A 24,252-nucleotide genomic window follows, 5' to 3' on the forward strand; every position below is an offset into this window, starting at 1 on the left:
TGCAGAGCAAATATCAGATGCTTTCAGAAACTTCTATTGCTTTCCAACAAACATTTCCTAACAACTGTTCCTCCATTATACCCAACAGACGTTGCCAGCTTGACAGATGTTAAGTATCACCATAGATTTTGTAAAACTTCTTTGTAAACTACATTAGTAGTGGTTGTACAAACTCGTTTTTCTTTATCATAAATCAAAACTTTCAACCCCTTCCTACTTTTTACCCTAGATACAGCAACATAGAGCTGGCCATGACTAAACACTGGACGTGGAAGATACAAACCAACACGCTCCAACGATTGTCCTTGACTTTTATTTATTGTCATAGCAAAACACAGTGAAAGTGGGAATTGTCTTCAAGAAATCTTCACTGGTATTCTTTTATCAGAAGGTGTCATCTTCAGTCTTGAAATCAAAGTATGGTGACCTACATTAGTCCCTGTGATAATTTTTGCTTCAATCACAACTTTTCCGAGTTTCGTGACTTGTAAACGTGTACCGTTACACAATCCATTTGCCTGATCAATGTTTCTAAGTAACATCACTGGAGCACCAAGTTTCAATACTAATTTATGGTTAGGCAAACCAGACAAACGAAGATTGTTTAACACATCAGGTAGAAACAATGCCATGTTAAGCTCTGATTCTTCCTCAGATTGATATAAATTATCTGAACTAAAATAAATCTTCTCTTCACCATGCAAATTCTCTAACAACTCTTTATTTATTGAATCCACTACTTCATTAGTTGGAGCAAGAATCGCTCTTTGTTGGAAATACGTAAATCCCACAGAAACTTATTCATGTCCGGATATGTAAATGAAATGAGAGAAGAAATAGGATTGACTTGGTCATGAATAAGTAAATCATCTGGAATTTCAATATCTACCTCACCATCATTTTCTTCACCAAGCAGACCATCACCAAGCTTTAAAATCCATTCTGCAAATTCCTTTATTTCTTTTAAATCTGTTTCCTGACATCCAACTCTTAATCTCATATTCCCAGTTAGCTTTAGTACTTGACAGTATCGCCATATATAAGAAGAATTCAAAGAAGCATTGACTATCATTGTTCTGGTACCTTTAGGGATGACCGGAAGAATTTGTCTAAAATCACCACCAAATAGAATGACCTTTCCTCCAAAAGGCTTGCATTCCATGTTCGGTTGACTGGAACGTGATATGTCTCTCATTGTTCTATCGAGAGCCTCGAAACAATGCTTGTGAGTCATAGGTGCTCCATCCCAAATAATCAAAGTTGCTCTTTTAATTAAATCACCTAATTCAGTATTAGGCTCTATCGAACATATTGAATCCTCATTAATGTTGATTGGAATTACAAACCTTGAATGAGCAGTTCTACCACCATCCAGCAAAAGTGAAGCAATTCCACTGGATGCAACATTCAATACAACTTCACCTTTCGATCGTAATGCAGCTGCGAATGTCTTCCAAAGAAACGTCTTTCCAGTTCCACCATAACCATATACAAAAAAGACACCTCCATCACCTTTTTCAATCGCTTTCATAACAATTTTATATATTCTTTCCTGTTCGGCAGTTAAACACTTTACATAACCATCATGTTCCCTTTGAAGAGCTACTCTGTCCTACGATAGTTCTTTCATTATCAATCGGTTGTTCGACGACGAAATATAATTGTCCGGAACACTTGGTATATCATCAAAATTTCTCACTGTACTCCCATTGATAAGTAGCAACTTTTCAATTTCAGATAGACAAATATTTTCAAGTTCTTCTTGTTGAAGAACCAAATCTAAAACAAATGCTGAAAAAAGTATTAGTTTTTTCCCAATAACGGAGCTATTGCATAACATTAATGTAGTTGTATACAACTTTAATAAAATAATCACACTACCTGCAATGCCAGTTATCTTTCGTTGCTGATACAGAATGTCTTCACATAACAGGGACTTCGTTTCCGACCAAAAAAACCAGGATGAGATATCGAATTTGACAGCAACAACATTACAAAAAAAGTCCTCAAGAAATGTCACACCCGCTCATAGCGAAAGCGCGATGTGTGATCTGATTGGTTCTCATTGCATAATCAATATAAGTGAACATTCTAAATGAATAAAACATGCTCCAATGCCATTGACATAATTGTTTCAAAAGAACACAACACGAGTTAAGTGTATTGGTTACAAACCATTAACTGAAAATAAATTGTCATTGTTTCATACATCAAAATGAGAGTTTCAAACTACTAAGGCTTTGACCACTATATTGCCGCAAAGAGGTGGTATATAACAGGCAAACCCTTTAAAAGATGACATGGAGTCTTGATACTTGTTTTCTTGTCTGAAATCCCCGACATGGTCCACTAATTCCCTGAAATACATGTTAAGTTGAAAACATCAACAAAAGTTGGCGAGTTCATGCAGTTCAGTTGTAAAAGATGAATTTGTAAAACGTGTGATGTAGTATGTAAAGAGTCAATGAAATCGTTGATCATTAATGTTTTGAAAGGACAATAATATATGTGACGAATTAGGAAGCAATCCATACCTAGACGATTTCGTGTCGACTATCCTCGACTGGGACACAAACGCACTCTTCTGTATGGGTCCAAGACCAAGAGTGGGGCTCGCCAAAACCCATTAGATCTAACCCTTTGTTCCTAGGTCCAAACTAGATTAATGGTGCTTAGTTGTATAACCCTATTCGCACATGATCTATGGTGTTTCATTCCTTGACTTATCATACTATTGAACATGTATTTTCCCCGATAGTTGTAAAGTTGAAAAGCATTTAAAATGAAGAGGGGACATGAACTCACAGAATTGCGTCCGTAAACTGTGTGTAACTGTGATCTCACATGCGGTTGTCTTGAATTGTATCACGACCTACAAACGTCCTAGATTTGTTAGACACTTCGGTCTTTGTAATGACTCATGTACAAGTCTTCTATCTTGAATATGTATTAGGACTTGTATGTATTTGTTATTCGTTGAATTGTATCTTAGATGTATTAATTGATAACTGTTTAATATATATTTTGCCAAATATATATATTCTTGTATCTTGTGAGTCGTATCATACTTGTATAATTGTATTTTCACCAAGTGTTGGTGATGTAAGTGGGTATACAATTGTACGTATAGGAATACGTATAGCTTTGTATTCATTATACATGATCTTGTATTCTTGAAATATATATATATATATATATATATATATAAATATATAACTTATGCTTGGTAAAGGTATGTGTAAAATCATCTTAAAAATAATCTATTTTTAAGACAATATATAATTTTAGTCTTTCACCAAAATAATACATTTTAGATGTTATGAAATATATATATATATATACATATATATATATATATATCTTTATTTACTTCAAAAATAATACCTTTTTAAGATAAACCAAGTGTAATATATATTGTACACTTGTAGAATATATAAGGTCATTTGTTCGGTTTTGAAAATGTAGTTTACCAAACTTTGATATATCATATATTGTAGTCCAAAATACTTATAAAGTCCGTTTATTTGTCCATATGCCCAATTTGTCCATAAGTTGTATCCGGGTGTCCGAATCGTCCGTAATTTGTATTCAAGGTGTTTTTATATGTATTCTTGTAAGTCTTTAGTTGTAAACGTGTCTTGTATTTTTTTGTATCATTATAATCAAGTTCCTAACTTTCATATATAACTAATACAAATAATAAACACCTAGCACATATTTGTTAAGATCACTAAATATATATTTTCTCAAAAATATATATTTATATCTATTTTTGTTTTTAGAAAAACTACACTTTCTAATCTTGTATTCTTGTAATGACTTTGTAAAAAAAAATGATAATTTTTCTAACGCAAGATTTTCAAGAAAAATTGGCCATAGTTCCTTTGAAATATGAACTTTGCCATGTTTATTAAAACATATCATTTTCTTTAAAAATCAACAACAAATTACTCATATCATTTCTACACAAAAGTATATGAGATTTATAACAAACTTTAACAAGATGAACTCCTAAACATGTAGGGTTTTTGTATGATCTTTACATACGTTTACTTGTTTAAAAATCATACTTTACTTCAAGTTTTGCCAAACTTTTATAAAAACCCATCTTGTATGTTTACTTTTATAAATCTTTCAAAGTTTATAGTTTTTAGTGAAATCTTTTACACACTTTTTCAACATCAATATTTATGTTCGTCCATTAACATCAAGTTTAAAATAACCCTTTCAAGACTTTCATGTACACTTGTTAGATTATGTTTTTAAACATCATCTAACAAGTTTACATATCATGTTCATCATAACTAGCTCAAATAAACAAGTAACAAGTTTCATATCACAACATAAACTACTTATATATTATGATTTTTAGTTTGCTTTCATGTATTTCCATCTTTATTTTTGTATGATTGTTTTAGATAATAACTTGTTCATAAGTAATATATACATAAACAAGTATGAAATAAAGATTAGGATGCTCACTTCTAGCTCTTGTGGCTAGGGAAGATCTTGATGAAAATGATGAGCAAAGATGATGAAGATTATGATGGTTGAAAGCTCTTAGATGGATTAAATTGCTTGCTTCAACTTGGAGATGCCTTAGATCTTCTCATGTTCCATGGAAATGCATCTTGATCATCAAGAAAGTGGCTTGAAAATGAAGATGGGATGAAGGTTATGTTGGCTGAAAATGGGGATGAAGATGGGAAGTTATGTGTGTGTTTTTGATGGTGTGAAATATGATGGAAATGATCAAGTAAAGGTAAGATTACAAGGTTTTAATCATTCATCAAGTTACCACTTGCAAAACTTAGGAAAATATCTAGATATTTCATCAAGTTGTTCAAGCTATGGGTCCCACATGGGGGCGGTCATGTATGGGGGGGGTCTTGTTTTGTGAAATGTTTTAAGTGTTTAAATGTTAGTAAAAATGTAGAAAAAGATTTAAGTGTTTAGATGTTTAGGGTTTTCAATTGTTTTAAGATATAAGATGATCATAACTAGCTTTAAATGACCAAAAATAGTGTTAACTAGTTCGGAAAAAAAATGTCTAGATAGTGTTCGGATATTCGTTTGGCGTTTGTTCCGCTAGTAAATAGTTGAAGGATTAGCTTATGTAAATTGTAAGGAATGATATGGTTATTGGTTTAAATGATAACCCCAATGTATTTTCATATGAATTTGAAGTTAAACAACACTTTTACACATTGTATTAAAAATAAAATGCAGAATTTTGCCGATTTTCTGCATAAAAGTGCTGAATTTGTTACTTATAGTGCTTTTCGGATAGTTTTTAGTGTTTGTTGGACTTCGGGAAGGTATTAAACTAAACCCTTGCATTCCCACTTAGGGTTTAATGTATAGTTGATGTTGGACACTCGCCTAATTCCTAAATATGTCATTAAGCTGAGTTCTGCGCTTCCTGCGTTTCTATCTGCACTAATAGTCTACTAGGTAACTGTACTAGTTGTTTAGATGCATTGTTTAATCTGTTTCAGATGTGACCAATAAAATGAATAATGTACACTATAAATATGTATTTCATGAGTATTCTAGGTGTATGTCATGTAATCATGCAGTTCGAATGTTCAAAACACATAACTGTATAACTTAAATGTTTAATTTAAATGTACGAAAATTACCAGAAAGTGGCAGTTGTCACAAGAAATCTCTGGTTGACCATGTGCTAGCTTCTTTGACGGCATTAACATATTCCTTATCATCATCCAACAGTCCCCGTGCAAAACATGCATCTTTAAATGTTTCAAAAACCTGTCCATCAACTGTTTTTATATCTTCAAAACAGGTTGGTCCCCTAATATGGTCCAGTAAAATCCTTAGGTAATAACAATCACAAAGTGATGGTGGGACATAATGTATCCTCCCAACTGATCCATACAGATGCTTTCTTCGATTCCATTTCCGATTTTTAGCTTTCCATACATAATATCCCGGAAACTGAACATACTTCAATGTCCTGGCAAATTCATCGACTTTGTTACAATTCATCCACTCTGTGAACATTGTCATTTTCAGAGTTGGATCATTAACAATATCATACAAATTATCATGATCGTTATACACAATACTCTGATAGCCGGAAAGGCAAGTCCATCGCGGGCACAATGAAAAGACAATACTTCAACAACTAGATATCTATAATGTATATTATACATGAATATTCTCCAAGCAGCTTCACAAGCAGAGATATATCTACAATCAAGGTATGCTTTTATCTCATCTACAGCTACATTCTGCTGCGTATCATTGTTGGTGCTACTGGATTGAAAAACAGAAGTCGTGACTCTATCAGGCCCCTTATTAATATATTTAAACAAATATTTGATAGAACCTGACTGGTTGCACCATTCAACGTTAATTTGGCACTGATACTTTCTGAGCAGGAGAGTATTGTAAGGAACTACAAACCTATTATCAAGTGCCACACCATTCTTTACTACTGTATTACTTGTTTGACGACGACGATAGACAGTATATCCTTCAGAATCAACACAAGTCTCATCTACATATTTTTTGGGAAACTTTTTAGAACATTTTTGCTGAACCATACATGGACAAAGTGGGTTGTCTGTACCACATGGTCCATGAATCATAAATTGCTTGACAAACTCATATAATTCAGGATCTCTTTCTTTATCTGATATCTCAGCACTAATAACACAATCAATATCAGATGCAGTTGAAAATTTGCTTTCAGCACTCAAGAACAAACATATGTGAGCATGTGGGAGTCCACGCTTCTGAAATACTACTGTATACATAATTGAAATTTTTCAACAGTGAGTTGTTAGATAAATATAATTAGATGTTAAAAGTAAAAAATATAACTAAAAGGTACCTGCTTGTATATCACCAAAGAATTTATCTTTCTTGAAATCTTTTATAAGATGATCCAATTTACACTTGAATAATCTAGAGATAATATCCGGTTTGTCTTCAGCATTAAGAGCTTTATCATGCAAACACCTACAAATCTCAGGCCAGTTGGGATTACAAGTCACCGTTATGAGTAAATCGAGATATCCAACAGACTTGCAAATTGCCATAGCATCCAAGTACTTTTGCATCATATATCTAGAACCACCAGTAAATGATGAAGGTAAAAGTATAGGTTTACCACAACTTGAGGCATTATTCTCTCCACTTTCAACAATAGCATTCAAGTTCTTAAGACTTTAAGTTCTAAGTTTTGGTTGTTGTGACCTTATATAATTCAACCTCGCAGATTCTATCATCATGTATCCATCAACCAAAAACTGTTGAAATGGTATCATGAAGCTAACATCTGCTGTTACTTAACAGATGATGCAGTCTTTAAACCAGTGGCGTCTCTGAGAATTCATGTACCCTGTTCGAGGTCAAAAAAATGTGCCCTTATATCTTAACGATAAACAAGGCATTTACGGAAATGACAAAATCGTATTATTCGATAAATAATGTGCAACATCCGCCAAAAACGGATCTCCGATACCCATCCGTTTTGAAAACCGGATCCTAAACGAACTTCTTTTATTTATATTAGATGTCGCGTATTTAGAAATTACTATAACTAGTTTTTTTCGGGTTTAAAATATTAATTTTATGAATGAAACTTGTTAGTCCCGTTAATAATTACAAAAGAAATAACTAACCTAGTTATAAATTTTAGATTAAATTAATTTCCTAATTGAAGGGACTGATTTGGTATTTCTTTAGAACTTTTAAGTGCAGGGACCAGTTGTGCAATTATTGGAAACTGTTAAATGAAACTCAATAAAAAAGAAGTGAACCAAGGAACTTGAACCCGAGTCTCACCGGGCCCAAAGAACTAACCAAAACACGCGCGCCACTGCACCAAAGATCATTTTATGTATATTCTTTGATTCGATTTCTATTTATTAACATATATATATATATATATATATATATATATATATATATATATATAGGTAGAGGATCCTGTAAAAAGTGCTCAAAGTGTGAGAAGTGTAAGAAGTGTATTATAACACTATATATAATACTATATAACACCATATAAACACCGTATAACAATATGAAACAACATATAATACTATATAACACTATGTAACACTATATATCATTATATAACAAATATAACACTATACATCTATCATAGACATGTTATCAGACAACCTATAGTGTTATATTTGTTATATAATGATATATAGTGTTACATAGTGTTATATGGTATTATATGGTGTTACATATTGTTATACGGTGTTTATATGGTGTTATATAGTATTATATATAGTGTTATAATACACTTCTTACACTTCTCACACTTTAGGCCCTTTTTACACTATCCTTACCCAAGTAGAGGATCCTGTAAAAAGTGCTCAAAGTGTGAGAAGTGTAAGAAGTGTATTATAACACTATATATAATACTATATAACACCATATAAACACCGTATAACAATATGTAACAACATATAATACCATATAACACTATGTTACACTATATATCATTATATAACAAATATAACACTATACATCTATCATAGACATGCTATCAGACAACCTATAGTGTTATATTTGTTATATAATGATATATAGTGTTACATAGTGTTATATGGTATTATATGGTGTTACATATTGTTATACGGTGTTTATATGGTGTTATATTGTATTATATATAGTGTTATAATACACTTCTTACACTTCTCACACTTTAGGCCCTTTTTACACTATCCTTACCCTATATATATATATATATATATATATATATATATATATATATATATATATATATATATATAGGATAAGGATCATGTGAGAAGTAGTAGGCTATTTGAGAAACTTGAGAAGCATTCTGGACCACACATTTTCCTTAAGCAAAAAAATGCAAAAAAAAAAAAAAGTAAAAAAATGCAACTTTTTTTTTTTTTGGAAAAATCGCAGGTTTTTCTTTAAAAATTTAATTTTTTATTTTTGATTTTTTATTTTTAATTTTTTTTTGGGATTTATACACATGTGTATATTGTTAATCTTTTTAACTATACATATATGTATATTGTCAATTATACATATATGTATATACATGTTTAAAATTGAAAAATAAGTGTTATTTAGGGTTTAGCATTAGTATTTAGGGTTTAGCATTAGGGTTTATGGTTTAGCTTTATGGTTTAGGGTTTAGCATTAGGGTTTAGAATTAGGGTTTAGCTTTTGGGTTTAGCATTAGGGTTTAGCTTTAACTTAGGGTTTGCATCAGGGTTTAGCATTAAGGGTTTAGCTTTAGGGTTTAGCATTAGGGTTTAGCTTTAGGGTTTAGAATTAGGGTTTAGATTTAGGGTTTAGCATTAGGGTTTAGAATTAGGGTTTAGCTTTAGGGTTTAGGGTTTAGCATTAAGGTTTAGCTTTTGTGTTTATGGTATAAGGTTTAGGATTTATAACACATATTTTTTCAATTTTAAACATGTATATACATATATGTATAATTGTCAATATACATATATGTATAGTTAAAAGATTAACAATATACTCATATGTATAAATCCCAAAAAAAAATTAAAAAAAAATTAATCCTTAAAGAAAAAGCTGCGATTTTTCAAAAAAAAAATTTGCATTTTTTTCACCTTTTTTTTTTTTTTTGCATATTTTGCTTAGGAAAAATGTGTGGTCCAGATTGCTTCTCAAGTTTCTCAAATAGGGTGGACTTCTCTTAGGATCCCTACCCTATATATATATATATATATATATATATATATATATATATATATATATATATATATATATATATATATATATATATATATATATATATATATATATATATATATGATAGGGATATGGTAAAAAGTGTCTAAAATGTAAGAAGGGTAAGAAGTGTTTTAAACCATTGGATATTTGATCTAATGGTTGAGATCAATAGGGTATAAAAATGTAAATTGTGTTTTAATTAGAGGGACGTTATGTAAAATTGAAGGGCAATAGTGTCTTTTTCAATGTTTCAAATATAGTAACCGTATCCTACACAACCAAAAACACCTACATTCACTCCTTTTCCCTTAAAAATCGGAATTAATAATCAATATCTAAATCGGAAGCCTCTGTGTTTTATATAAGATTCAAGGCGTGGTGTTTTACATTTAGAAGAACTGTAATCAGATTCATGGCATGGTGTTTTAAAACATCTGGATAAATTGACTATGATTCAAGTCATGGTGTTTTATCTGGAATCCAGAAAACACCATGACTTGAATCATAGTGTTTTATCTGGAGACATTATTCAATACAAACATGACTATGATTCAATACAAAACATTCCCAGATTTTAAAACACCATGACTATGATTCAAGTCACGGTGTTTTATCTGGACAATCAATACAAAACATTCCCAGATTCTAAAACACCATGACTATAATTCAAGTCATGGTGTTTTATCTGGAGACATTGTTCATGGCGTGGTGTTTTAAACATCTGGAGACAATGACTATGATTCAAGTCATGGTGTTTTATCTGGAATTCAAGTTAGATAAAACACCATGACTTGAATCATAGTCAATGTTTCCATATGTTTAAAACACCACGCCATGAACAATGTCTCCAGATAAAACACCATAACTTGAATCATAGTCAATGTCTCCAGATTTTTAAACACCACACCATGAACAATGTATCCAGATGTTTAAAACACCACGCCATGAACAATGTATGATTAAAAGATGATGAAGAATATAAAACAATCAGATGTATACTGTTTCCTAAAATTTCTCCTAATTCAAAATTCGATTCAAACCCTAAAAAAACTCATCGCCAGTTTTTTTTTTGGCAGTTATTCTTGGAAATCAATTAAATGATAAAAATGTCAAATTACTAATATATCCTTTTGAATTAATTAGGATAAAGGACACACTTGTCATTCCCAAATTATTTCTCACACTTCTCACAAAAGTCCCACTTTTTACAGGATCCTCTACCTATATATATATATATATATCAGTCTAAAAAACACGTGCCCCTCGAAATCACGGGCCCTGTGCGAAAGTCCTCCCCGCACACCCTCATAGCCGCCCCTGCTTTAAACATCTGAAACTAAAGGAGACACTTAACATCTATTTCGCTAAAGTCTGCCAAACCTAAAGCTCTCTTGAAGACAACATCTGTTGAAGCAAAGTCTATTGAACCAAACATCCTCTGCTGATAAACACAAAGACTTTTGAACCAAAGGTCTGCCAAAGATAACCTCTGCTGATGAATACAAAAGTATGATGAAGCTAACATCTGCTGTGATTTAACAGATGATGCAGTTCAACAGAGGATTTCAACATCTGAGAAGCACACGGATCATGATCAACAGATGATAAGGTCTGTTGAATGATCAACAAATTTACGACCGATCATTGTCATAATCTAACTTGAATTATACTCTAAAACCTCTAAATACAAATAACAGTCTTTTGAAAATCTGCAACAAAAGGAATACAGTCAACATCTTCTTATATAAAGTCTACCAAACCCAAAACTCTGTTGAAGAGAAAATCTGTAAAAGCAAAGTCTGTTGAATGAAACATCTGTTGATAAACAAAGAGACTGTTCAAGCAAAGGCCTACCAAAGAGAACCTCTGCTGTGGACTAACAGATGATGCAGTTCAATAGAGCTTTAACAGACCATGATCAACTGGTGATAAGGTCTGTTGAAGCAAAACCTGCTCAACGGATTCTAACAGTTTTCCTACTAACCAATTCATTAAAGTAGTACTCATTCACTAAAAATAATATATATAACCATACTACTTGTGCAAAAAATGAATATTAACAATAATATAATAACAATAATATTCAAATTGTAGCAATTACATACAAAATCCATCAGTTTAGATGATTCAAATTGTAGCCATAACATACCAAACTTTCAAACACACCAGGTTAAAACAACAGTTAACAAACATAACTAAAAACCACAATTTTAGTCTTCAAAATAAGTTGTTTTTACTTTCCATTCAGACTTAATCCAGAATCCTTTTCAACCTCTGCTGCTGAAAAGTCTTTCGTAACATGACCAACATCCTTGCAACAAATCATAAAACAACTAATGAATATTTATTCAATCTGTTATTATATTGCCAGAAATAAAGAGTATAGTTATGATTTGCAGAAAGTAACAAAAATTACTTTTCCATTTCCTTACACTTTACATGTTGTACAACAGCCATCAGATGCTCATGAGCTGTCATTTTATAGATGAATTCGTTAAACTGCAGAGCATAATCATTCCACACAATACATCGCAAAACCGTAACCCAACATGGAAACAATATTCATTTAACCATAAACTAAACACTAATTTATGACTAGTTTTCTAGAATCTATAAAATCAAAAAGTGAATGAATAACAACATAAAATCAAACGAAAATTATGGCCATATATTAAAGTAGTAAATGAGCAACAAATTAACAAATATATTCACCTGAAGAGGGAATAAATTTGTTGATCTCATTTATTACCATGATTCCACATTAGATACAAAGACTGTTAGTCTCATTTAAATACCAATAGTCCTGATCTCATTTTTTAAGATCATTCCACAGTAAATATAAACAATAATTTGAATTCATGACTGAAAATGTAAACCACCACTTACTCTAACTCTTGAATATCGCTTTTCATACTATTAGTGTCTTTTGAAGGTCGGCCAACGAATTCAAGACCTCCACACCAAATAACAAATCCAGCAACATCTACCTGAAGAACATTTAAACAAAGTATTTTTTTTGCATAAAAACCTACAGTTTGTGATAAAAAGAAAAAATCAAAGAATATACATCCTCAATAAACTACCGTACAAAACTCATGAACATTTATATTACAAACCTACAAAGCATAGAATCAGGAATTCACACATATACATATATTTTTAAACACAAATAGACATTACCTTTTCATCAATGAAGATGAGATCCATTTTATAACATTGATTCCATTTTCGGAAGATCCTCGCTCTCATGTGCCACAAATCTTTCCCAGGAACAGTTATAATAGAAACCTATAAAGCATAGAAACAGGAATTCACAGATATACATCCATAGAATCCTTTATACACGAATGGAAAAAACACAAATACACCATACCTTTTCATCAATGAAGATGAGATCCATTCTATAACCTTGATTCCATTTTCGGGTGATCCTCGCTTTCATGTGCCACAAATCTTTCTCAGGATTCAAATCGTTAACTAAACTAAAATTGTTAATCTCAACTGACGCGACGTGCTTCTAATTCGGAAATCGGAATGAATTCAAATTTCAAAATACAAAAGCAGAGAACATGAGAGTGGAAATATGAAGAGGGAAATGAGAAAAAAACCTTTATATAAGAAGATGATTGACAGAAGTGAGTGAGTGACATGCATTAATTGCAAATTACGTATTCCCAGGCATTTTGAATTTGAAATTACTGGCAACTAAACATCTGATGAGATATAGCATTATATGAACCTTCAACCGCTGTTGCTTTTAAAGTATGGATGAATATGAGCAGAGGTTTAGATAGATTTTAAAGTGATTTTATATATTAGGCTTTATGATGCAGTACTGACATAAGAAAAATATTGTTGGACAGCCTCTCTAGCTGCCACGTCAGCTTTTCTTATATCACTCAAATTTCCCCTTTTATAGAAAGTATAGATAGATTATATAAGTACGGTATATAAGTACGGTATTAGTTACACTTAAACTATAACTAAATTACATCTCTTATCATCATTTAAAATAATAAAAAAAATCCTACCATCTGTTCCCCCAAAAAAGAATTTCATAATTATTGCATCTAAATTAATCTTTTTTATTTTCAAAATTAATTAATTAATTAAATAATAAGTAAACGGCAACCAAAATAAAATAAAAATAAAAAAACAAAAAGCTACGAAAAACAGCACCAGTCACGCGCAGATTCCAAATCTTTAACCTTCAACGACGGGGAAAAGTCGCACATACACACACAAACACACATCACCAGAACCTCCATAGAACTTTCTCCCCAATTTCACACACAAATCCCTAATTCTCTCTCTCTCTCTATAACCCTCACAATTTCACCTTATTTATCATTCACGATCCACTGATTCCGATCGCAATTCAACAGTTAACCGTCGCGATTCACGAATTAGGGTTTCCTTTTTCAACCGATTGGATGATTTTCTGGCTGTGATGATGACGGCGAACGTAGGGACATCGTATGAGTGGAAATTCGACGGCGAGGATGAGGATGAAGGCTTTGTTGCGGATGATGCATCGATGAGCATGGATATGGACTCGTTTATGAGTATTTTGGAGGAGACGATGCCGGAGGATTGTTCTCAGGTAGTTTTTTGTTGTTTGTTTGGTTATATGAGGTTGATTTGGTGTTTGATAGTGGAAGAATGTTGGTTATGACGTTATGTGATGTTGTATGAATTGTGTGTGTGTTTGATTGGAGGATTAAATATCATTTTGGTTTTTTAAAAGTGGAATTGTGGAGTGATGGTTTTAGAGTATACCATGTGGGATGTTTGTTAGGGTTTGATGTGTGGATTATGGTTTTTGTGTAATTGCATAAGGTGTTTGATGTTTTTGTTTCTTTTAGCCTGGTATTTGTCGTATTTTCGGGCTAATGATGTGTTTGATTGTAGGATTTAACATCATTAGATGAGTCATGAGTTAATAGTTGTCAAAGGCACAAGGCGCTTACAACGCGAGGGCCCTGAGATAAGCACTACGCATAGCATAAATGTGCCAAAGTTTGGGGTTTTAGACATGTTTTAGGGCTAGAGAGATTCCAGACCATTTTTGGACGTTCCAACCAATTTGCCCAGAAGTTGCAGATTTTTGTCAGAATCTCCCCAGAATCAGACCGAAAGCTGACTGAAACTCTGCTCTAAGGTCGCCGGAGGGCCTTGGTGGCAGCAAGGTGTTTTCCTTGCGCCTTGCCACGCCTGAAGGCCGAGGCGTGCACCCGAAGGGCTTTTGACAACATAGGATGAGTTTTTGTTTACATAATGATGAATATGAACAACTTTGATAGTTTAAATTTGGTTCCTTGAATAGTTTGTGTTTATATAGTGCCTTAATGCTGTTGCGAAAGGCGCCTTTGTTAACAAATTAATAATGTGATTTTTTTTCTTATGTTGTTAAAAAAGCATTTAAGTTAGAAACTTACTGTTTGATATACATTTTACAGAATGGATTAGCTGATCCTTCTTTAAGTACTGCGCCATATAACGAGTCAGCTTCAGATGCTGGTCCTAATGAATACTCTCCAACCCTTGATGGTAACAGTTACTTTTCATGAACCAACTTATGTATTTTATATCGTATGTGAATTCTCGAATTTTATGATTATGGATTATCTCTATTCACTTGGATTTTCTCTTCAGATCATGCAGAAGCTTCAGCAGGTAGAACTGTTTGCTCAAGTGGTTCATCTGATTTTGAGAGACAAACAGTTAATCACGGGGTGGTGGGACCTCCGCCAGACGTCTCCTCAGCACACCTTTCCAGTTGGACCCCTGGTGATTGGGCGGCACCACTTCCGCCAGGTGTCTCTTCTAGCCATTATGACAATAGGGAAGATTTTTCATCATATAGCCGCCACAATGATGTTAATGAACCTAAAAATGGGACCTTTGGTACTGGTGACGGTAATGTTGATCTCAATTTGATGGATAATTCTGGGATGACTGATGAAATGTATTCTGACGTTTTCTACAACGTGAATGAGAAATCTTATATGCCATATATCATGGACATAAACGAACCGTATTCTGGCACCCAAGCTGCGATGTACAATAGTGGAATGTTATTTGATGATAAGATTGCATTAGGAAATGGTCCTTTTTTACGGAGCAGTGAAAGCTCTACCAAAATGCCTGCTAAAGTGTCTGCCAATGGAACTCATTATCCTTCTATGTTACCAAACAAACAACACTTTATTTCTATAGTGGATGAGAAACCTGATGTGGGTACTGAAAAGTCATTTGATGTTGCTGATCTGTTAACTGACAAAAACTCATTGCCACCGTTTTACGGAATCAACAATTCTCACCATTTTAGACCCTCCCAGTCGTATGTTCATCAAGATGTTTTAATTAAGAAGCAACATGTTTCTACAAAGGAAGAAATAGATGGTAGATTTTCTGCATTTTTGCCACCAGAACTCGGCATGCAAGCATTCAGGAAAAATACTACATATATTGATGTTGACGACCCTGATATATGTATTTTAGAAGATATGAGTGGACCTGCGGCTAGAAAACCGTCTTCTGTGGGTGGGAAATCACCTATTAGTGTTCCGGTAAGGCCTCCACTTGGCGTTCCTCCACTTCCCGTGGGATATAACAATGCAAGAACTAAGGCAAATGATGAACATATTGTTTATCGAGCTGCATTGCAGGTGATTCTATTTATTAAGGATTATAAGTTGCAAGATCTTGTTGAATTCGATGAAATTTGAATGTTGAATTGTTGTTCTACTGCAGGATCTTTCCCAACCGAAGTCAGAGGCTTATGCACCTGAAGGTTCATTGGAGGTTCAACTTTTGAGACACCAGGTTCAGATCTGTGAATGAAATATTATTTTTTCGAACATAACTATTTGAAAATGATTTTTTATGATTCTAATTTTTATGCTGATGTTTGGCAGCGAATTGCTTTATCATGGATGGTACAGAAAGAGACTAAAAGCTTGCACTGCTTTGGAGGAATCCTTGCTGATGACCAGGTGTTTATTGTTTATTGTTTAATTTATTTATAACATAGACGTTGCAACCTTGGCCCGTTTAATATGAACGGGGTATGGGTGTAATAAAAAAGTAAGCTAAAAAGGAAACAAGGAGTGTAATTTCAATGCATAAACATTATAAATCATCACGTTTAGAAATTCATTACTTTCAATTTCCGAAGCATATCTGAGACTAATGATTTATAAAGGATTAAATTTTTTTAGATGATACGGGTCAATCGTTTTGACTTGAACCCATGTTGGCCCGTTACCCAACTTGCTGATCAACCCTTCTGGTTCTGTGTGGTAACTCTCTTGCAGGGACTGGGTAAAACGATATCAACAATTTCTCTGATTCTGAAAGAAAGATCTCCATCATCTAGTATTAACACTGCTGAAGCGAATAAGATTAAGACAGAGACTCTTAATTTGGATGATGACGATGACGACGGTGATGATGATGCGACAGAGCGTTATAAATCCAAACAAACATTAAATTCTTGTGTGGTGGAAAGTAATACACAAAGTAGGCCAGCTGCAGGGACCCTAGTTGTATGCCCTACTAGTGTTCTTCGTCAATGGAATGATGAGTTGCATAATAAAGTAAGCAGCAAAGCTAGGCTCTCAGTTTTAGTATATCATGGTCCAAACCGGACCAAGGACCCATGTGAGCTAGCCAAGTATGATGTGGTCCTAACCACTTACGCAATTGTAAGCATGGAGGTCCCAAAACAGCCACTCGTAGATGAAGACGACGATGAAACAAAAAGGCGTAATGAATTCAATCCTGTTGGGAATAAAAGAAAACATTCTACTTCTAGTAAGTCTTCCAAGAAGGGCAAAAAGGGAATTGATAGTGAATTATACGAAGTTCTTGCTAAGCCTCTTGCTAAGGTGAGATGGTTTAGGGTAGTACTTGATGAAGCACAGAGTATTAAGAATTATCGAACGCAAGTAGCTAGGGCTTGTTGGGGTCTTAAGGCTAAACGTAGGTGGTGTTTGTCAGGGACTCCTATTCAGAATGCAATTGATGATCTCTATAGCTATTTTAGATTCTTGAGATATGATCCCTATACTGTTTATAAAACGTTCTGCTCTACGATCAAGTCCCCCATTCAAAGGAATCCTGCAAATGGGTATAAGAAGCTACAGGCTGTTTTGAAGACTATTATGCTTCGCCGCACAAAAGGTGAGACAGATTCTTAAGATATGATCCCTATATTGTTTGTGTTCGTTTGTTAAGGAAATACATGTGCTCACGAACAGTTCATGAACACTGACCGAACGAGATTTTCTGTTCGTGTTCGTTCATTAAGGAAATGAATGTGTTCGTGTTCGTTCGTTAATTTTAAGTATCGAACACAAATAAACGTTCATGAACACAAATGAACAAAAACAAGCGTTCATGAACAGAAACAAAACAAATGAACGTTCATGAACACAAACTCAAATAGAGTTTTTTTTTTCTTTCGACCATATTTCGATTGTTATACAGTATATAAGGACCAAATAGAAACGAACACAAACATAATGAACAGGAACAAACACAAACGAACATGTATAAAATCTCGAATAAAATTGGCATCTTTCATCACAAGCATTAAGTAGATCCATCAAAAATATACTAACCTAATTATCCAAACATACTTGAGTACTTAACATAAGCTTGATAAACATAATTAACATACAATAGTGTCTCAAAAAAAAAAAACGAACATAAACTTAATTTTAGGTACCGAACATAAACGAACACGTTACCAAACGTTCACGGACATAAAGGAACGAAGACGGCCTCTGTTTATGTTCATCCAATTAACTAAACAAACGGAATTTCTTGTTTGTGCTCGTTCATTTATTAAACGAACGAACAAAAACGAACTTCCCGCCGAACGGTTCATGAACTATTCGCAAAGTTCGGTTCGTTTGCAGCCCTAATTAGTACAGTTTGAAATGGGTCGGGTCAGGTCAAAATACTCTGTTAGCTTTCTTAGTAATTAGTTTGTTGGATTTGATAGAGAAACTATATTTTTACAATAAGAAATACACTTTGGGCAAGTTTCGACCCCTTTGACCCATTTGATCTGTTAAAGATTAAACATATCCAAATTGTACTGATTAGTAATGTATTGTCCGGAAACTAATCTGTTTGTTGCTTATATGTTTTGTTAAGCTACACTGCTTGATGGACAACCGATTATATCTCTGCCACCGAAGACCATTAATCTGAAGAAAGTGGATTTCACTCCTGAGGAGCGGGATTTCTACTGCAGGCTAGAGTCTGATTCTCGTGCTCAGTTTGAAGTATGTTTATCAGTTTATGTCTATCTATTGCATTTGTCAAATATCTTTCATGCTAATTAACTTAATATTATAAATTTCACTGTATCAGGAATATGCAGCAGCTGGAACTGTGAAACAAAACTACGTTAACATACTGCTGATGCTTTTACGCCTCAGACAAGCTTGTGACCACCCTCTATTGGTCAAAGGGTGCAAGCCAAACTCTGAGTGGAAGTCATCTCTCGATAAGGCAAAAAAGCTTCCTACCGAAACACGAATTCGTCTCCTTAATTGTTTGGAAGCTTCCTTAGCAATTTGCAGCATATGCAGTGTATGTAAACTGTAAAGTTGTAAACCATCTTTTCCTGCTCAAACCACATTCTTTGATGAAATTTTATAATTAAAGTTCTTGTAAATGACTAAATTCCACAGGATCCACCTGAAGATGCTGTGGTGACACCTTGTGAACATGTGTTCTGCAACCAGTGCATACTTGAACATCTGTCAACGGATGATAGCCAGTGTCCGTCTCCTAAATGCAAAGTTGTTCTCAACACTTCATCAATATTTTCCAAATTGACACTCAAAAGCTCTATTGATGACGAAATAACGGATTTTACTGGTGTGGTGAAACAAGAGATTAGCGACCCTTGTTCGTCTAGTTGGTCACATAATATTGTGGCTTCTGAGGCACTTGATTCCTCTAAAATAAAGGCAGCAGTTGAGGTTCTAGAGTCTATCGCTAAACCCCGTGAAATAGAAACCGATGATAAGAATAACGTCAAGGTTGTTAGAGAGAAAGCGATTGTGTTTTCACAGTGGACTCGGATGCTGGATTTGCTTGAAGCTTGCTTGAATAAATCTTCCATTGGTTACAGAAGACTAGATGGAACAATGTCTATTGCGGCGCGAGATAAAGCCGTGAAAGATTTTAACACTCTTCCAGAGGTTTGTTCAACTTTGTTGGGAATCTAACGCCTTTTTCTACTATATATACATATATGCGTATGGAGTGTTATTCCTGGAAATAACGTTAAACGATTTTGTGATTGTTGTAGGTTAATGTTATGATAATGTCGTTGAAAGCAGCAAGTCTGGGATTGAACATGGTTGCCGCTTGTCATGTGCTACTTTTGGATCTATGGTGGAATCCAACAACTGAAGATCAAGCGGTTGATAGAGCTCATAGGATCGGGCAGACTCGTCCAGTTTCTGTTTTAAGGCTGACTGTTAAAGATACTGTCGAAGATCGCATATTGGCTCTTCAGGTATATTATCTTGAAACCCTTCACCTTTTAAAATTTAAAGAGTAAAATTCCATTTTCGTCCCCGAGTCTAGGGCTGTTCATTTTTACCTGAAATCCGACCCGAATTTGAAGCCACCCGGACCCGACTTAGAGAATACTCGAACAACCCGAACCCGAATAACCCGAACCTTGTATGGGTCGGTTATCGGGTCACTTTTTCCTAGCCAAAAACCTGAAAAACCCGACTGAAAACCCGAAATCCGAAAAAAACCCCCGAACATTTAGTGTCTTTCTTTGGTAGATGTGTTTTGGTTTAAAGCTTTTGGTATCTGAAACATTATGTTTTAGGACACTTTGAACATTATCGTATCATATTGTCAAATATATTTTAATTTTGAAGATATTTTTAAGTAGAATGCTGAATTTTAATTATGTTTTGCGAAAAAAACATTTTTTTAATATTACATCTAAACCTGAAAACCGAACAACCCAACCCGAACAACCCGAGCTTTAAATGGTTCGGTTCTCGGGTCACTTTTTCCCAACTAAAACACCGAACAACCCGACCCGAAAAACCCGAAACCCGAGAAAAAAACCGAAACCCTTTCCTGAGTCCCAAGGTTTGTTTTTCCGCATCTGGATCCAAAAGGTTTGAAATCTTGTCATTTTCATCCAGTTTGTGAACTCCATCCATTTTTTCCGTTAAGCCAGGGGTATTTTTTGTTAACTTAAAGGGCAATTTGGTCTTTTGAATACTTGTACACTATGCTAAATGCTTTTACATAAAGTGAAAAAGACCGAATTGCTCTTTAGGTTAACAAAAAAGACGAAAATACCCCTGACTTAACGGAGAAAAATGGATGGACTTAACAAGCTGGATGAAAATGGCAAGATTTCAAACCTTTTGGAGCCAGATGCAAAAAAAACTCTTGGACGAAAGTTGCAAAACTAGCCAAACCTCAGGGATGAAAATGGCATTTTACTCAAATTTAAATTTAGAGGGTTACTTGAATAATAATAATTTTCAGGATCTGACAAACTGGTCTTTGGCCCTTTGGAAATCTGGACTACAGTTTCAAACTTTCCATATCTGCCCTTTAAAATTACTGAAATTAGAAGTGTGTGTGGTTTTTGCAGCAAAAGAAGCGAGAAATGGTGGCTTCTGCATTCGGGGAAGATGAGACGGGTAGCAGCCAGACTCGTCTTACAGTTGATGACTTGAAATACCTCTTTCAATCATAATCAACAAGGTTCATTAATGGATATATTGACTTCCAGTGATGATAATTAACTAAAGCAGGATTTTTTCTACAGTTTCTTGATAGTTTTTCATTAGAAGGTTATAGAAAGATTGAATTCATTTCAGAAAATGTTTTTGGGTTTGATCTCCATGTATAGGATGATGATAATGGCATACAGCAGGATATAGAGGTTTCTTTTTGCATTTTATTTTTATATGTTTTATCATTTATTATCTGTCTTCTACTTGTACCATTAGTTTGACTCAATTTTTATACCTTGTATTTATAAAATGAAAACAAATTGTTATATTTACTGTATAAACATATATGATTGCAACTAGGTTGTTTATGGTCCCGTCCAACTGGTGAGAGTTGGTTGTGGGGCAAATTACAGTTTGAAACTTTTTTACTTCGTATTATTAAAGAAAAATGATAAATATGCGTAACTGTATGTTTAAAAATGAAAAAGTAAATTATAAAACTGAAACATTAAACCTAGTTTTCTAATCTGTAGACCAAACCATATAAACCTTAAGCCGGTTAAACCATATGATTTACTTTGATTTGGGCAGTTTGGTTTCTTTCAAATCGCTGGCACGACCATGGTTGCCCTCACCTGGCGCCCTCCCTGCGCGCGCCCCACCACCTGACGTGGCTTGTGGCTCCTCCACGCCCATGAGATCGCAACCACAACGGATTTTAACTAATGAAGTAAAGAAGAATTCTTAACATTGCACAACAAACTCGATTTCAGTGGTTCTTAACTTGATCAAAACACTAGAACAAACAATATCAACAACACACATTCATGATTCATCAACACAAATCAATCAATCAAACCAACAACTAAATCAATCATCTTCAATCAACTCCGATGATTCAACCACTCGAGAATATCACGACGAACAACTTCAACATTCTCATCCGTCTCACCAAACAACAACGAATGCCACATCCCTTCGTAAACCTTCAAACTCTTATCAACACTCTTAGCCTTGTCAAACAACTCCTTACTGACATCCGGATCCGTAACCGCATCCGCATCACCATGCAACACAATAAACGGTATCTCCACCTGACTCAACCTCCTACTCAAATCCTCAGTCACTCTCAACAACTCCATAACCGTCCCCAACCTCGGCTTCCCCGTATACCTCACCGGATTCATCCCCCCAATTATTCTCTTCTCCGGCACCTTCACCGACTTATCAACAAGATCTTCCGTCGGTACAATTGCTAACCTAGGCGCAAATTTCGCCACAACCATCAAAATCTCCGGTATCGGCCATTTCGGCCTAACCTTATCTGAAATCTTACACATCGGAGCGATTAAAACAGCTCCGTTGAAGAAAGGCTTGTTAAACTGAAGCAAAAGGCAGATAGCACCGCCCATAGATTCACCGTACAGGAATCTCGGAAGCTTCTCGTAACCTTCATCACTCGATACGATGGATGTGAAAAAAGCGATATAGTCTTCAACGACGGAGTTGACGTCAGGGACGAAGGCTTTGAGGCCTTCGGATCGGCCGTGGGCTTCCATGTCGAGAGCGAAGCAGGCGAAGCCGTTGGAAGCGAGGAAGATGGCGGTGGATTGGAAGGTCCAGGAGATGTCGTTGCCGTAGCCGTGGACCATACAGATGATGCCACGTGGAGGGGTAAGAGGGAGCCATGATCTGGTGAAGAGAGATAAGCCTCTTGGGGAGGTGAAGAAGGAGGAGGTGGATTTGATGTTGTGGAGGTTGTAGTAGTCTTGTTCTTCTGGTGTGTTTCCCCAAAAGTATTTTCGGGTTTGGGTACTGCTCTTGTTTTCTTCATCCATGGCTATTGGGTGGGTAACCTCTGTGATCTGTTTTATTTTTATTTTTGTTTTTGTTTTATTAGTTGGGCTTTGATTGATTCTAACGAATGAATGAAGATGATGACATATTATTGATTAAAGTTTAATATTTTTTATTAAATTATTTAACTTTTACTTGAAATTATAAATTTAATTGAGGTATGTGCGGCACACGTTTGAAGACTTGTATTTCAGCATGTGGCTGTTAAGTGTCTTTGGTTTGTTTCCTTTTTTTTAATTTTTTTTATATATTTAAGTTTTATTCTTGAGAAGTTGAGTTCTTCTTGCAGCGCGGACCTATTAAGAAAGTATGGTTTCTCAGAAACCATTCAGTTTTTAATTTTTAGTATTTATATATATAACAAACTGAAAAGGAATACATAAGTAAAATATAAAGGGAACCCATAAATAAAAAAGCCTTTATTCTCCACTGGTTATGTCCGCATTATTCTCCTCAAGATACTCAGGTTTGAATCTCGTATATGGCATACTTTTTGTTCCGTTTTTTAATTTCTCTTTTTATTTTTTTTAAAGGAAAACACATTTAGGGTTATAACAAAACAAATGAATCGCCTCCACACCACAGTCAGAGACTCAGAGAACAAGTGACGAAGTCAGAGACTCAGAGAACAAGTGACGAAGTCAGAGACTCAGAGAACAAGTGACGAAGACACGAAATGACAAATTGCCTCCACAGTCGCCGCCGTCCTCCTCCGCGGCTCCGCCTCCGCCTCCACCGACAGGTTAATCTTAGGGGGCGTTTGGTTCGCGGAATGATTTGAAATTGGAATTGGAATTTGTATAGGAATTAGAATTTGTATAGGAATTAGAATTTGAAGGAATTGGATTTGGAATTTGAACATTCCAATTGGAATTGAAAATTGTTGGAATTGGAATCTTAATTCCATTTTTGTTGTGTTTGGTTGTCA

General features: G+C 34.5%; 4 protein-coding genes across 5 annotated transcripts; 1 reads left to right on the forward strand and 3 right to left on the reverse strand.

Moving 5' to 3' along the window:
- Positions 1-356: 356 nt before the first annotated feature.
- Positions 357-1,531, reverse strand: LOC110919710 (ATP-dependent DNA helicase pif1-like). The gene is made up of 2 exons (XM_022163971.1): positions 895-1,531; positions 357-796 (listed from the first exon to the last, which is right to left on the reverse strand). Exons 1-2 carry the CDS (start codon positions 1,529-1,531, stop codon positions 357-359), a joined length of 1,077 nt encoding a protein of 358 aa, XP_022019663.1.
- Positions 1,532-5,658: 4,127 nt separating this feature from the next.
- On the reverse strand, positions 5,659-13,120 carry LOC110919709. Its single transcript, XM_022163970.1, has 6 exons — positions 13,094-13,120; positions 12,901-13,008; positions 12,607-12,707; positions 6,860-7,095; positions 6,141-6,772; positions 5,659-6,090 (listed from the first exon to the last, which is right to left on the reverse strand). The coding sequence occupies exons 1-6, from the start codon at positions 13,118-13,120 to the stop codon at positions 5,659-5,661; spliced, it is 1,536 nt and encodes a 511-aa protein (XP_022019662.1).
- A 782-nt stretch (positions 13,121-13,902) lies between these two features.
- LOC110918096 (helicase-like transcription factor CHR28) lies at positions 13,903-21,723 on the forward strand. Of its 2 annotated transcripts, none has more exons than XM_022162473.2 (11): positions 13,903-14,323; positions 15,180-15,270; positions 15,376-16,391; positions 16,477-16,548; positions 16,641-16,718; positions 17,040-17,907; positions 18,889-19,019; positions 19,108-19,329; positions 19,431-19,946; positions 20,057-20,266; positions 21,383-21,723. In XM_022162473.2, exons 1-11 carry the CDS (start codon positions 14,171-14,173, stop codon positions 21,485-21,487), a joined length of 3,462 nt encoding a protein of 1,153 aa, XP_022018165.1. In that variant the 5' UTR covers positions 13,903-14,170; the 3' UTR covers positions 21,488-21,723. The 2 variants fall into 2 exon arrangements, with proteins under 2 accessions (XP_022018165.1, XP_022018166.1); XM_022162474.2 differs by having other exon boundaries at positions 15,385-16,391.
- Positions 21,724-22,193: 470 nt separating this feature from the next.
- On the reverse strand, positions 22,194-23,413 carry LOC110918097 (caffeoylshikimate esterase). The gene has a single exon (XM_022162475.2). The coding sequence runs from the start codon at positions 23,303-23,305 to the stop codon at positions 22,352-22,354; it is 954 nt and encodes a 317-aa protein (XP_022018167.1). The 5' UTR covers positions 23,306-23,413; the 3' UTR covers positions 22,194-22,351.
- Between the last annotated feature and the right edge of the window lie 839 nt (positions 23,414-24,252).

This window comes from Helianthus annuus, chromosome 16, assembly GCF_002127325.2.
Source record: "Helianthus annuus cultivar XRQ/B chromosome 16, HanXRQr2.0-SUNRISE, whole genome shotgun sequence".
NCBI classification, from domain to species: domain Eukaryota; kingdom Viridiplantae; phylum Streptophyta; class Magnoliopsida; order Asterales; family Asteraceae; genus Helianthus; species Helianthus annuus.

Excerpts from the sequence above, each read along its gene's own strand:
- LOC110918096 (XM_022162473.2), top strand. The coding sequence starts at position 14,171 with ATGATGACGGCGAACGTAGGGACATCGTATGAGTGGAAATTCGACGGC. Across the intron at positions 15,271-15,375 it reads ATACTCTCCAACCCTTGATG|ATCATGCAGAAGCTTCAGCA; the intron begins GTAACAGTTACT and ends TTTTCTCTTCAG. Across the intron at positions 19,947-20,056 it reads ATTTTAACACTCTTCCAGAG|GTTAATGTTATGATAATGTC; the intron begins GTTTGTTCAACT and ends TGATTGTTGTAG.
- LOC110918097 (XM_022162475.2), bottom strand. The coding sequence starts at position 23,305 with ATGGATGAAGAAAACAAGAGCAGTACCCAAACCCGAAAATACTTTTGG.
- LOC110919710 (XM_022163971.1), bottom strand. The coding sequence starts at position 1,531 with ATGAAAGCGATTGAAAAAGGTGATGGAGGTGTCTTTTTTGTATATGGT. Across the intron at positions 797-894 it reads GCTTGGTGAAGAAAATGATG|TTTCTGTGGGATTTACGTAT; the intron begins GTGAGGTAGATA and ends GACATGAATAAG.
- LOC110919709 (XM_022163970.1), bottom strand. The coding sequence starts at position 13,120 with ATGGATCTCATCTTCATTGATGAAAAG. Across the intron at positions 12,708-12,900 it reads TCATCTTCATTGATGAAAAG|GTAGATGTTGCTGGATTTGT; the intron begins GTAATGTCTATT and ends AATGTTCTTCAG. Across the intron at positions 6,773-6,859 it reads CTTTGGTGATATACAAGCAG|TAGTATTTCAGAAGCGTGGA; the intron begins GTACCTTTTAGT and ends TTATGTATACAG.